Source organism: Montipora capricornis, chromosome 6 (genome assembly GCF_036669925.1).
Source record: "Montipora capricornis isolate CH-2021 chromosome 6, ASM3666992v2, whole genome shotgun sequence".
In the NCBI taxonomy this organism is placed as follows: domain Eukaryota; kingdom Metazoa; phylum Cnidaria; class Anthozoa; order Scleractinia; family Acroporidae; genus Montipora; species Montipora capricornis.
In genome coordinates this window covers 23,125,527-23,140,526 of record NC_090888.1, presented here as the reverse complement: position 1 = coordinate 23,140,526, position 15,000 = coordinate 23,125,527, and the positions used below count along the sequence as shown (strand labels likewise).

At 37.8% G+C, this 15,000-nt stretch overlaps 2 protein-coding genes across 3 annotated transcripts in view; one reads left to right on the top strand and one right to left on the bottom strand.

Moving 5' to 3' along the window:
• Positions 1–11,231, top strand: part of LOC138051788 (uncharacterized) — a 16,551-nt gene extending 5,320 nt beyond the window's left edge. For both annotated transcript variants that reach the window (XM_068898053.1, XM_068898052.1), the window contains 11 exons: positions 662–730; positions 2,173–2,326; positions 2,849–3,056; positions 3,529–3,702; positions 4,974–5,095; positions 5,533–5,623; positions 7,062–7,123; positions 7,389–7,432; positions 7,713–7,966; positions 8,274–8,633; positions 8,978–11,231. In XM_068898053.1, coding sequence (XP_068754154.1) covers positions 662–730; positions 2,173–2,326; positions 2,849–3,056; positions 3,529–3,702; positions 4,974–5,095; positions 5,533–5,623; positions 7,062–7,123; positions 7,389–7,432; positions 7,713–7,966; positions 8,274–8,633; positions 8,978–9,250 — 1,811 coding nt within the window. In that variant the 3' untranslated portion in view covers positions 9,251–11,231. The remainder of the gene's footprint in view (positions 1–661; positions 731–2,172; positions 2,327–2,848; positions 3,057–3,528; positions 3,703–4,973; positions 5,096–5,532; positions 5,624–7,061; positions 7,124–7,388; positions 7,433–7,712; positions 7,967–8,273; positions 8,634–8,977) is intronic.
• Positions 11,232–13,059: 1,828 nt separating this feature from the next.
• Positions 13,060–14,726, bottom strand: LOC138051790 (uncharacterized). Its single transcript, XM_068898055.1, has one exon. The coding sequence runs from the start codon at positions 14,689–14,691 to the stop codon at positions 13,336–13,338; it is 1,356 nt and encodes a 451-aa protein (XP_068754156.1). The 5' UTR covers positions 14,692–14,726; the 3' UTR covers positions 13,060–13,335.
• Positions 14,727–15,000: the final 274 nt, after the last annotated feature.

Genomic DNA, 15,000 nt, shown 5'->3' with positions numbered 1-15,000 from the left:
TACTCTTTGTATTGTACTGTGATTCCGGATTCCGGATTCCGGATTCCTGGTTTTAGGGTTGCATATATACAAATGTACCATTGGAACCAAAGATGCTAATGGTGGGTTAGTCACATCAGTTGATTTCGTCTTTGGTGGTCGGCGTCGGAAGTTTGATTGATGGAAGCCAAAGCACAGTTTGACTGTTGGCGATTGAGGGTGAATTCCGCAGAATTAGGAAAAATGCAGTAAGAAAGAGTGCATAACTTTGAATATATAGTTGCCGCCTACGCCTTTTTTACTCTGGTGCATAAGTTGACACAATGAAATAGCTGGTGAAAATCAAATAACTGAATAGTTCGGGTCTGAGTTATTTTGTTTTATATGGCTATTGTCAGCACTGAATAAGCAAACCTGTTGGACAGTACCTTTTTTTAGTGAGTTTTCTGAGTGATGTTGTTCAATACGTGAATAAAATATTATAATGAGAACTGCAGCTTGCTTGGTTCGATGGGTCTTCACTGTGACTAGAGACTGCATGTTAGCTACAGAGAGAAGTGTTCATTCATCCACAATTAATGCTGGGGCACTTTTGAGGTCTATAATACTGTATAAAACAAGCCTCAAATGGTTCTTTATATACCAAGTGAAATTGGACAAATGCTTGTACACTGTACCACAGGAAACTCGCACACAACAACAAAACGTCATGCTAATCGGAAGAAGTGCTATGCAGAAACTCCGAAAGCAGGTAAGGCACTTGTTTACTGGTATGTACTCATAGATGTAAGAGATTGGAAACTCTTCTGATGTTCTCAGTAGCCTTGTGGCAAAACAAGGAAAGGAAATAAAAGAAAAGAACTTCTTGATTAAAATTGAATTTATGTAACAGGAGTGCTATACAATCACTGATAATGATCATATACATATTTATATTCCAAGCTTTTTGCTGGAATCTCTCATAAGCAACCAGCCCCTATTTCATCGCTGGGTTGCTTATGACTGAGAGCTCATTCTCATGAGTGAGCAGCTAGCTTTGCCAGAACTGTCTCTCACAATTAACCGTTGCATTCGCTCTTTAATTCCGGATGTGCTCGCTTACAAGATGTTGGATTTTTAGTGTCATAGCTGACATGCTTGTGAATAGGAAGCAGCAAGTTATCACTGTTGCTAAATGTGTAGCCCTTACAGTAGCTAACTGTTGCTTTTTGAGGACACATAGAACCTCATTGAATGTAGCCGTAGTTACTAAAACAAGGAATATATATGACCTACAGTGACCTACAATGAGCAACTACAATAACCTACAATGGTCTACAGTGACCTACAAAGAGCTACAATGACATACAGTGATCTACAATGACCTACAATGAGCTACAATGACCTACAATGATCTACAATTAGGTACATTATGAGCTAAAATTAGCTAATGACCTGTAATGAGCTAAAATAAAAGATAATTTGCAGCTCTGAGGGCACTGCAGCATGTTTGCAGTATAAAGATTAAAAACATTACACTCTGCGCTTTGAACCAATCATAACCTCATTCCTGAGCGAGTTGAAAATTTTCATTGTGCACTCTGAACAAAAGAAAACATCATGGGAAGAATAATATATTTATAACCTTCTCTTCATTTTTTCCTGCTCTAATTAAGATTTTATTGTTGCCAAGCGAAGCCTTGATATTTGCACATTTTCATGCAAGGGTCTTTTCACAGTTTGTTTCTGCCTTCAAGGTTGACTATGAACACAGACGTATTTCCGGCAGTCGTTTCTCAGGCCATGTGCGTAATTGCTGTCGTTATTTGGGCCTGTCATACAATGGACTACATGTAAAAGTGTTGTGTGACAACGCACAATGGATGTTTTCTGCTCACCAAACTCTTCACCCTGATCCTCTTTTGTCTTTCTCTTTGAAATCTTGTAAGCCATTTAAGTACCGGTAGGTCATTGTAACTCATTGTGGATCATTGTACTGTAGATCACTGATAGTAGGTTATTGTAGATCACTTTAGGTCATTGTAGCTCATTGTATGCCATTGTAGGGCTCTTTTTGTAGGTCATTGTATGTCATCCCTTGTTTTAGTAGCTATGTGAATGCAGCATTTGCATAAGCAAACTTAATCTTCCAGTGGATAACCAGTTTTGAATAAGCTTATTGAAATTACATGTATTCTTCTGGTTTTATTGTAGTTAAAGATGCTGGATGTTGTACTGAAAAATGTCTGGAGGCCATGGATCTGGCAGAGATGTGCATGATAAGGAAAAGTGTTCAGGGTACCAGTTCACTACAAAAGAGGCAGACATTACTTGATTGTTTGTGGGTGCATGCCAAGCCAAATGAAAGGTGTGTTTTCTTATTGCCTACAGTATACACAGTTTAAATACATAGCTCTCAGTCCTGCATGGTCTCATATAGAAGAATGCATGACAAGAGGAAACATTTAAACTAAATATTATTGCATGTTCTCGGAGCAAATTTGCATTGAATGCATGTGGAGAATGCCATGCTTTTAAGGTTATCTTAAAGTTTGCTTTCTGATTGACTTTAAAATTTAATAGACAAGAATATGGAATCAAATCACAGATTAATATTAGTCCATCCAAACCCTCTATACAAATCATGTAAGATCTTGATATAACATGTTTCCTACAGCTGTATGACTGTATATACTTCTTTTATAGTTGAGTACATTACGAAGCAAATTATTATAACTGGGCTACATGTAGGTACAAAATGTAAGCTTGACGAAATTCATGTATATGCTTTTACTAAACATGTAAACTATGCAATAATTTGTGTATGTTACAGTGAACAAAATTCAGATTCAAACATTTTCCAATACAATCTTTGGTCCTTGAATTTCAGTGATCTTCAGCACATCCCATATTATTTAAGTGGATACAGAGTATGCAGCACTGCTTATCGTATGATAATTGGACTGAGTGCTAAAGCTTTAAGGAAAACGTTTCGTAACTTCCTTGACGGAATTAGGACTTTGCAGAAATCCCGGAGCAGGAACCTAACACACAAGAGGCTGATGGCTGAAACTTGGATGGAAGCATTCACTAAAAGGGTAACCCTTACCAAAAAGTTATATTAACCAATATCCCCAGTTGCTGAAAAAGTATGTTGTATGTGTATGTGTATGACTGTTGGGGTCAAATTCTCAATTCATGATTTCCATCCACAGTGTATGGTACACTGTATGAGCCTTCTTTCAAGTAACAAATATATCAATTACACTTAAGTCAAATAATTAAAAATGTCCAGGCTTCCTGAAATAAGGGCTAATCTGGTTTGAAGACATTAAAAAATTCAAAACCTAGCAGCATTGCCATAATATGTGCATGCATGTAGCTAATTCACTATTATTCAGTTGATTGCATGCAGCCTGTGGGCATTATGTTAACCTCTCATTAGTGTTTGTTTGCATGACTAAAAATCCATGAAAGAGCTCTATTTTTCAGGCTAAACCGATCTTGTCATTGCTTTGTTGTTGGTATTAAATATTATTATTAATTACCGGTATTATTTCTAACTTCAAGGTGGGTGATAAAATGCCAGACACGGGTGCCTTGCATCTTCCAAGCTATCTAGACAAAACCATCATGTACAGGTATATGAAAGCAGACTTGGAAGATGGCAATGAAGATGTCGTTCATTATAGCACTTTCTGCCATCTCCTGAGCGATGTGTTTCCACATGTTAAAATACCCAAGGTATGATATTGTCATGTTAGAGCTCCGCTCTATTTATTTTGAACTCCATACTTTAAGACTTGTAGAATACATTATGTGAGCAATCAAATCATATATTCTTATAAAAGGATCAAGCTAAAGGACTGGCGGTACAAGCTAGGCAACTTCTACTCTCACCAATTTCAAACAGGAGAGCGATGCATAAACTTAAATTCTATTCCCTATTAAATTTACTCCAGAACTTTTGTTAATCGTACTTTCATGTTAGTGGTATAGGGGTTTCAGCTGTATTATTATTTCTTGAATTAACCAACCATACAATTTTGTCCCGTTCCTATAAAATAAATTTCAAATATACTAAATATATCCGCAATCTACAGTGTTCAACACAAACTTTCTTACTAATCTGCCCTTTGGGCAACCAGTTTTGTTTTTTTGGTTGCCCATGGTTTTTTTTTTCGGTTGCCCGCCCTCGTTGACGCGTTGGTGGGATCGGATTCTTAACTTAATGTCAATTTGGAGTAAAATGTGTGTAAGATGGGTTTGACAGACCAACAGGACTCCTGCTGTGTCCATAGTGTTCAGACAAGTAGCTTTCACTGTTTTGCTTTGACCATTCTTCCTGCTCCCAAAAAAGTAATATAATTGATTCAATAGTGATTAGTATCAGTGATTGGTGGAGATTACCTTAAGGTGGCTCAAACCAGTTTCAACACTTTCAAGAGACCTTGTTATGAGAAAGATTGACACTACATCACGTTATCATGTCACAGCAATGTTATGAAACCATGTGAAACAGCAATTATTATTAATTATATTATTTTTTTATCATGTTTGCAGTGACTATGTCATATTACTAGTCACTTTCTTAGTTGCAAATCAAATCGTTCTGCAAAATATTAGTCAACCAAAAATTCTGATTGCCCTATTTGGCAAGTCCTAGAGTTGTTTTACTTGCCCATGGATATATTTCACTTGTCCTGAGCAATCAGGCAAGCATTACTTAGTATCAAACACTGATCTAGAATACAAGAAATGTCATCACTATGTAGTAAATAAGGCCTAGTTGTCTCCCCCACACATCCCACTTGTTGAAAGATGTTCAAAAATTCAGATGAAAATTAAGGTTGAAAGACATTACGTAGGTATCGATAATAGCCATTAACTAAAGTTGGCTGTTTACATGTAGACTATGCTTTTTTATGCCAAAATGGAGTTGCAATTTAATTATCTTGGTAATTTTGATTTGCTGATATATCCTTATTTGAATAACTACGGTATTATTATTGTAGGTTAACCGTTTTACCAGGTGTGATTATTGCACAATATTGGGTGAGGAAAAGCGAAAAGCGAGAGACAGGGATGTGCGAAAGTACTTGGACAAACTGTTTGATTTCCACAATGACCTGCAAATGTAAGTTATGCAAACAGTCATTGCATTTTGTGACCTCTTATAGAAAATAGATGTGATACTGATATCTATTGATATCCGTAATGCATGCAAAGAGTAACAGTGTGTTTCAACAGATACATGTATGTACATAAACCCTGTCATGATAACAGTTGATAATATATTTTTTTTCTGACTGAATAAACTATGCTTTTCAAACCATGCCAGCTGGATACATGTACATGTATGGGTGGTAAATATTAATTTTCACAGGTAGTCGTAGTACAGTCATCCAAACAGTCCATTATTGATGTTCATGTGAACTGCTTTAGCCAATTGCATAGATATTTGATCTGTGGTGTGTGTTTTGCGAAGAATTGATTGACATATACCCTTAATCTAATTTTGGCATCCCTCACATTCATAAATTTAGCGAAGTATTTCTATCTATTTTGTCACAGGAGAGAAAGGAAACTGTACTACCACCACAGGGAGAAGGCAAAACAGTACCCACACGAGTATGCTTGTATTGCACAAGATGGCATGGATCAGGTAAAGCTTTTCCTTCCACGCCTCATAGTTACAGCACATGCCTATGCCAGTGCAAGAAAGCTTAGAACTCACTTGACTGGTGTGTTAAATCATGGCAGACAACCGAAGGGCTATTTTGACCTATTTCAGTATCCCCATGATTCAAATCTCACCATAAATATTCTATTATTGGAGTTGCAAAGCATGGGGGAGGACTTGCCTGACACCCTGTTCCTCCAAATGGATAATTGCTGGAGGGAGAACAAAAACCAGTTTGTTCTAAACTTCCTTGGTGTCCTAGTTATGCTTGATATTTTTGTGAAGGTAAATTGAGTAACACTGAAAATTTATTGAGTCACATAAGGAATTTGATCCTCTCTGCCTTAGGGGTTTAGTGTAATTGTGGAATTACAGTATGTGGAGATCATTTTATGGCATAGGAGCTGGGACTTAGAAGCCACGCAGTTATAATTATACACATATTAGTCAAAGGAAAGGAAAGGAAAGGAACTTGATTTAAATAAGTGTCTAGTCATTCTAGTGCTGGAGCATTAATTGGGGACACTGTAATGCAAATCAGATCAAATGTTGGTTTTTGAGGAGAGAGGAAAACTGGAGTACCTGGCGAAAAACCTCTCAGTGCAGAGCAGAGAACCAACAAACTCAACATACATATGATGCCGAGTCAGGGAATCAAACCCAGGCCACATTGGTGGGAGGCGAGTGCTCTAACCCCCGGGGGGTACTTTAGGAATTTCTGGGTAGGGATGTGCCGCTGGGTCCCTCGAACCCTTAGCCTATACTGTACCAGAGCTAGTTTCAGCTGGATTTTACCACCCTATACTAGAGTAAACTCCCCAAATCACTCCTATCCTAGAGTAGCTGTTTTCCAGAAACTGAGGTCACTAGTACAGTCTAAAGCAAAGCCAAAACAAAACCTTATACCACACTGATCACTTCTTTCTTAATTTAAAAAGAGGATTTATTTATACTTGTCCAGTCATGCCAAGCACGTACGTACGTACGCATAATCAAGACAATAAATCAATTGTTTAATTTTAACCAGTATTAATACCACCGATTTCCGTCTGAACCCCGATTTTTGACAGTTAATATTCAGTAGCATTTTATGATGGTCATCTATCAATGCTGTTGAGGCTGAGTCGTGAAAATTTAAACTTGCCAATTTCATTTTTTATATTTTTGAGTAGCAATTCCTGGTTTCCTTAGTCTATATAAAATCTTCAACCAACTGGTCAGTTTCGTGAAAAATGATACCCTATTCTAGACCCAAACGCTCTGATTTATACACCCTATGCTAGAGTAAACTGCTTGAAAACCATACCCTTCACAGCGGCACATACCCATATAGCCCATATATGGCAGTACCCCGCCCCGGGGCTCTGACTCACCACTGCGCCATCCATGCACCCCTGTAACCCACTTTTCATTCTTGCAGGTGAAACTGAATTTTTTAATGGTGGGACATACACATGAAGCTGTTGACCAGATGTTTAACAAGTAAGAGATGTCTTTGCACTGCACAAAATTCTGCTTAATAATTGTTGTTTAGGCTGTTGCATTGTGATAAATATATAATGTACACAAGGATTAATGTTTATATTCCATTTGACCTTTTATCGTTTCAGTAGTTTTACTCTTTTTGGCTGTTTCATTTTGGTGGTTTTGCTTTTGTTGCTTCACATTTTTAAATTAGCACATGCCCTTAATTCCTCAATGAAGTTGTTACATGCCAGTTAATTTACAGTGCATGTTTCTCTTACAGGCTTTCAGAATGTCTCGTTAAGCAAGACACAAGAACCTTTTCAGGTACGTGTACGGTATTTCAACGTGATTAGAGGAGCACTTGTGCATTTTGTCTCCTTATGAATAACTTCTTTTAGAGAAGTTACTGATCTGTATGCGTTCGTTAATTTTCCGATAAGCATCCAGGGAGGGGAATGCTGTATTGTTCAACTTTTTGCAAGGCTGGTTAAGAGAGTACTTAATTCCAGTTACATTCTCTCACTGTATTAAATATTTAACACTGTATTTCTGGAAGTCATGCATGTAAATGTCACTGCAGTGCATGTCTGTTTTTACTTTGCAGAGCTAATGTCTGCCCTTGAAAAATGTTACACACCCTCCCCAAAGGCAGTAGAAGTTGAGAATGTGTTTGACGTCAAGGAGTGGATGGCACCCTTTTCAACAACCCTGCACAATATTTCCAACCCACACGCATTCAAATTCACTAAAGCTCCATCTGGAAAAGTTGTTATGCAGTATAAGAACTGGGGGAGTAATAAGAGTGAAAACTGGAAGCCAGATAGCCCTGACCCTGAACAGTGGCTTACCATCCTTAAAGTAAGTTAATTAATTGCACTTGGGAATGCACATTGTGCAGTAAGTGATTTGTTGGCAAATAAATGCCTTTTTTGGCTCTAGAATGGATGCCAAGGGAATTCAAAGACTATATACTGTATAATTCTACACAAGATAATTTTAAAGAGGTAAAACCAAGTACAATGAAGAATTTTGATTATAATTTTCTGCAGCTGGCAGGTGTTTATTTGCAGACGTGTATAAAAGAATATTCCACTTACATGTAAGTACTACAGTACATGTACAGTATGCTAGGGATGACAGCGTGGATATCCCATTTATTTTGAAGGAAGATGTGGAAATAAACCCCAGTGAGGTCCCTGATTATGTCATCCCGAACACAGAGAAGCTGGAACTTGGAAAGCTGCGGACTGATATTGAGAAATTTTATAAATCAAGGCTATTTTCAGAAGAGCACAAAACAGAGTGGAGTACTCTCCTATCAGCTGAGAATGCAAAGTGGAGTCAGAAAGATAGGGCATCAAGTTGGCCATTGCAAGATATACTTGCTAGGAAAGCAAACCTGAGGGAAAAACAAAAACTACCTGAGTCGGGTGACAATGGCCTAGGATTTTTGGGGCAGAAACCTGAGGGGGTTCCAGTAGATGTCGATGACATGGTCAGAAATCAAGTTGCCCCAGTACGAGAGGTAAACCATATGGTGTAAAAAGATGCAATTACTTGATTAAAATTATGCCCCATTCACACCAAACCTTAACCATGACTATTTTGAAGATGTTTAGTTAAACACGCTTTCAAAGTGTTTTCTTTAAAATCATGTATGTATACTGATTTTTGTCAACTACAAATTTAGCACAGGTCAAAGCATGTATTCAAACTCACCCGAATCTCATGTAAAAGGAGGTGCTACCTTTTTTTTTCTGACTGATTTTCAGTTTGTTTAATCCAGTTTAATTTGGCATGTCTTGTTGGTGTGAATCAGGTATAAGAAAGTTGTTGTGTGATTTCTTCATTTTGTTTTTTTGCATGTAGGTGTATGGTGGAGTATACAGAAGACCACAACCAGATGTAGTGATGGTGGATAGTTATGAAGGAGTAGTACCAGGTAGCATTGTTGCTGTCAACCTAGATGGAAACTACAAGCCTCCCCATCTAGCAGAAGTACAACAGGTTGACAATACCTCCTTTACTGTGCAGTGGCTAAAGGGTGGCTACAAGACAAAATGGGTGCCTTGGCATGGCTGGACATCCACCCAGATTCCAAAGGAAAGCGTAATATTGACTTTGATGAAAATGGGAAACTGAAAAAAGAGGCAGCACAGTATTTAAGAAGAAGATACAAGGAGTTACAAAAAAAATAGATGTAGATCAGATTATCTATGAGTTACTCATGTAGTCATGTTCCTTAAAGTGCTACAGTGACCAAAAACCAAGTTTTAAGCCTTGATTTCAAAAAGACACCTGTTAAACTGCATTTCAACTGGAATTTTCTTGTTTAATGGCCCACCATTACTAACTTTAACTTCTTGAGAGAACTGGCAAGATTGAGGAGAAAATCATGTCAAAGACTCAATACATGTAGTTTAAGAATACAATGCATGTGTTTGCCACTGAATTAATAAGCAGCACAGGAGTTTCGGGCTTTCAGACTTTTAAACCTGTGTTTTGCGTTTACACGCTGAAATTTTAAGCTACATGTGGTGAGTAAATGACATATCACTTTTCCCTAGATCCCTAGGTCCAATCGGTCAGTTGGAAACGTGAGTAATGGCAGACTGTGAAATCCAGAACTTACACTCAAAGTAAATAGCCTTTGGATAACAGACCTTAACATTTTGCCAGTCAAGTGTTGAGCAATCACACTTTAAAAATCTGAAGAAAGAAAGGAAGTGATTTTTTGGTCATAGTTACTGTGGCTCTTAAACAATAGGGCAATTCTGTAGATCTGCCAGTGATGAAGCTAAAGTAGTATGTGATCATTAATTTTATCCAGCTGGTCTGTCCATGGAAATTCCCATAAAGCTGTTACCGGTGTGGTAAAAAGCTTGACTATTGGATCATATTGTTACGAGTTCGTATGTTTTGAGGAAAGGTAGCTTGCAGACTAAACTGAACGCAGGGTTGTCGGAACAACAACAAGAAGATTTATTCCAAGAATGAACGTAGTTTCCACGAAGTAAAACTCTGAACAACACGTACTGAATAAACTTACACGGCCTCCGCCAACTTGAATGCACACAGCTTCTGTCACACTTGACTAAACACGGCCAACGCCAACTCTCTTCGCTTGTGAAAAACTAGTTAGAAAAACACTCCGCTTGGACTCGTCTACTTATATACTCTGACAATAAACTTCTAGAACTTTCTAAATTAGTAATGAATCTAATTATAGTAAGATTACAAAACACACCGATTTAGAAACGCTTACGTACAAACCTAAATATAAACAAACTACGAACTCTCGCGAAGCTTCTAGACAGTAACGCTTGTCACGCAATACTATTTTTTGTAACACATATTTTATCCAGACTTGTTCATGGAAATTTCCATAGATCTACTAGTGATGTAGTTAAAAGTTTAAATATGGGATCATAATCTTATCCAGGCCTGTTTATGGAAATTTCCATAAAGCTGTTAGTGATGTGGCAAAAAGCTTAAGTATGGGATCATATTTTATCCAGACCTGTTCATGGAAATTTCCATAGATCTGCTAGTGATGTGATTAAAAGTTTACATATGGGATCATATCTTATCCAGGCCTATTTATGGCAATTTCCATAAAGATTTTAGTGATGTGGCTAAGAGCTTAAGTATGGGATCATATTTTATCCAGACCTGTTCATGGAAATTTCCATAGATCTGCTAGTGATGTGGTTAAGAGTATACATATGGGATCACATCTTATCCAGGCCTGTTTGTGGAAATTACCATAAAGATTTTAGTGATGTGGCAAAAAGCTGAAGTATGGCATCATATTTTATCCAGACCTGTTCATGGAAATTTCCATCGATCTGCTAGTGACGTGGTTAAGAGTTTACATATGGGATCATGTTTTATCCACACCTGTTCATGGAAATTTCCATAGATCTGCTAGTGATGTGGTTAAGAGTTTACATATGGAATCATATTTTATCCAGGCCTGTTTATGGAAATTTCCATAAAGATTTTAGTGATGTGGCAAAGAGCTTAATTATGGGATCATATTTTATCCAGACCTGTTCATGGAAATTTCCATAGATCTGCTAGTGATGTGGTTAAAAGTTTACATATGCGATCATATCTTATCGAGGCCTGTTTATGGAAATTTCCATAAAGATTTTAGTGATGTGGTTAAAAGTTTACATATGCGATCATATCTTATCGAGGCCTGTTTATGGAAATTTCCATAAAGATTTTAGTGATGTGGCAAAAAGCTGAAGTATGGGATCATATCTTATCCACACCTGTTCATGGAAATTTCCATAGATCTGCTAGTGATGTGGCAAAAAGCTGAAGTATGGGATCATATTTTATCCAGACCTGTTCATGGAAATTTCCATAGATCTGCTAGTGATGTGGTTAAAAGTTTACATATGCGATCATATCTTATCCAGGCCTGTTTATGGAAATTTCCATAAAGATTTTAGTGATGTGGCAAAAAGCTGAAGTATGGGATCATATTTTATCCAGACCTATTCATGGAAATTTCCATAGATCGGCTAGTGATGTGGCAAAAAGCTGAAGTATGGGATCATATTTTATCCAGACCTGTTCATGGAAATTTCCATAGATCTGCTAGTGATGTGGTTAAGAGTTTACATATGGGATCATATTTTATCCACACCTGTTCATGGAAATTTCCATAGATCTGCTAGTGATGTGGTTAAAAGTTTACATATGCGATCATATCTTATCCATTCCTATTTATGGCAATTTCCAAAAAGATTTTAGTGATGTGGCAAAAAGCTGAAGTATGGGATCATATTTTATCCAGACCTGTTCATGGAAATTTCCATAGATCTGCTAGTGATGTGGTTAAGAGTTTACATATGGGATCATATTTTATCCAGACCTGTTCATGGAAATTTCCATAGATCTGCTAGTGATGTGGTTAAAAGTTTACATATGGGATCATATTTTATCCAGGCCTGTTTATGGAAATTTCCACAAAGCTGTTAGTAATGTGGCAAAAAGCTAAAGTATGGATCATATTTTATCCAGACCTGTTCATGGAAATTTCCATACATCTGTTAGTGATGTAGTAAATGGTTAAAGTATGGGATCATTTTATGCATAGCTGTTCATGGAAATTTCTATAAAACTGCTAGTGATGTGATAAAAAGTTAAAGTTTAGAATCATATTTTATCCAGACCTGTTTATGGAAATTTCCATAAAGCTGGTAGTGATGTGGTAAAAAGCCAAAGTATGGGATCATATTTTATATAGAGCTGTTCATGGAAATTTCTATAAAACTGCTAGTGATGTGGTAAAACGTTTAAAGTATGAGTTGATATATCATCCAGACCTGTTCATGGAAATTTCTATACATCTGTTAGTGGTGTTGTAAATAGTTAAAAGTGTGGTATAATTTTATCCATACCTGTTCATAGCAATATTTATAGACCTGCTGGTGGAAAGTTAAAAAGTTGTGAAGTTTCTTTTCGATAGTCGTGATAACCACGATTTCATGAATAAAGTTTTCCTTATCGTTAAGTGTCCCGTACCGTGGTTAAAAATTTAGAGCAATATGGTTATATCAGCCAACGTTCTTGACATTGGCAAATAACGGTACTTTAGATTACTTGGTTTACCAAAATTGCCTTACTTCAGAAAATGCCAACTTAAAAAATTACGTGTTCTAGTTAAAATTTCCTCCCATGCCTTTGCCTTTTTTGTCAACGTCTTGCTGTCATAGCCTTTGCTTTCCACTTCTGATAGCCTTTGCTTTCCACTTCTGGAAAGTCTTTCCCCAATTCGGCCAATAACAGTTTTTCTTGTTCGCTAAAATTTGTTGTGCGACTCGTTTTAGAAGTCATGTTACAGAGACATAACCACTATCTGGACATTTGCATACGAAATGGTGACACTCCTGTTTGCAACCAGTTTCAGTAAACCTTCCTTGGAGGAATGCCAAGAGCATCAAAAGCTGCAACACAAGAGAACAGCCAATATTGTGGTGAGCAACAGCATCATACAAGCCCATTTCAAGAATCTCTCGGCCAACATACACTTCTTTAGGGACGCGCTGCCAGACCATACCATTCAAAGCCTCATTCTGGTTTTGAGTTTTTCCATGCAAACATATTTCCAGCAAGCTGTTTTCACTTAGTCTAACATACTCTGGTTTGAGTTTGGCAATATCTTCCAAGGGAAGTCCAGGACCATGCTTATAGAGACTTGTCCTGTTGGCTTAATCTCGTTGGTACTTGCACCAACTTGTGCTGCCAATGGGGCAGTGGTCATGCAATGGGCGGGACTCGCTGGAGGCACAATGCATAAAACTGGCATGGATGGCTTTTTTCATCCCTGTCAAGTTCCCCACGTTGGCACGAATGGCAATACCATAATAATTCTGGAGCTTGTCAATTGTTGAATCAGTAGTTAGTTTGCCCTTCTTCCCTCCCAGTCCTGGGTTTTTGCGCTTCAACTTGCGAAGTGTTGTGCCCACCCTTTTTTGCACATGGCCGATGCACTCTTTCTTTTCAACTGTAATTCCTGAAGCTTGGTACACATCCTTTACTCTACTAAAACTTTTGCTATCACCATCTCCGTAATATTCTGTATAACGCAAGTTATGCAGTTTCACAGAGCGCCTAAATATACGGTTGACATCTTCTGGTTCCATGGCTGGTGCAGAACCTTTAAAATTGGCTTTGCGGGTGGTATGGTCTGCCTGCCATCTCCGATATTCCTCACTGTTCTTGCCTAAATGTTCATGTAGATCACACTGCTTACATGCTTGGCTAAGGGCTTCATCATCAAGCACCTTTCCTGTATCAGTAGAGATGGCAGTAACACATCCATTCCTTGATGAAAACCCTCGTTTCTGCCATGTGCCATCAAAAGAAACACCACAGTCAACAGGTTCAGTTACAGGAGGGTCATTTTGCCCCTTTAGAATTCGTATTTCCTCAGCTGCTTTGCTCATTTTTTCCTTTGCAATGAACTGCAAACAAGTGGTAATCACCTTCGAAATCTTCGCATAATTGTTTGGAGCTGGTGGTGGGGGCATATTCATCAAACTACAAAATTTTTTAGCACCAGAGTGCCCCTTTCCAAGGGTTCTCATGCTATAAATAATGCGCCTGTTCACCTCGAAGCCCTTCCCTTGTTGTTTTGAGGTGTAAAAGGAGTAAATCCAGCCACAGTTCTCACACAGTAAACGCAAACTTGAGGCACAGCCCTTTCTATAAATTTCATCTTCCATAAACAAAAGACTCGACTCACCACATTCATGACACCTCAATAGCGAGAGCACATTGCACAACACTTCCATGTCAAAGAGTCTGAACCCTGTAATCGTTGCATCACAGCTAGAAGTAGATGTTTTCTCCGATTTATCTACTGGTTTCTTTTCTTCGATCTTCTTTTGTTCGATATTTAGCTTTCGGTAAGATGCAGACAAACATTCTTTTGCTTCATCGTCAACTCGAGTATTCGACGAACTGATTAAGCCTCTGTTATTGTAATTCTTTCTATTTGTAAATCTATTCCCATGAAACTTTCTTTTCCTTCGCCTTTGAGAAGCAAATTTAGCTTTTGGCATTCTGTCACGATCCACAAACCAGTAAATATGGCGGCGGTTTGCTCAAAAGACACTGGGAACGAAGTCAGAAACACAAACTAGATCCTAGTCTCCCAAGGGAAAATCGACGCGGAAAATCATGGCGAAAATTGCGATATTATGCGCGTTTCTTGACCCAAAACGACGCGTAAACAAACCTGTTGCTATGGCAACGAACTGACATTACCTTGTTTTACCCTCAATTTTGTTTTTCCAAAAAAGATATTCGCGGAAAAAACACTCCAGAAGTAAAAACAAACAATAAAAGATTTCAAATCAGTTACAAAATTT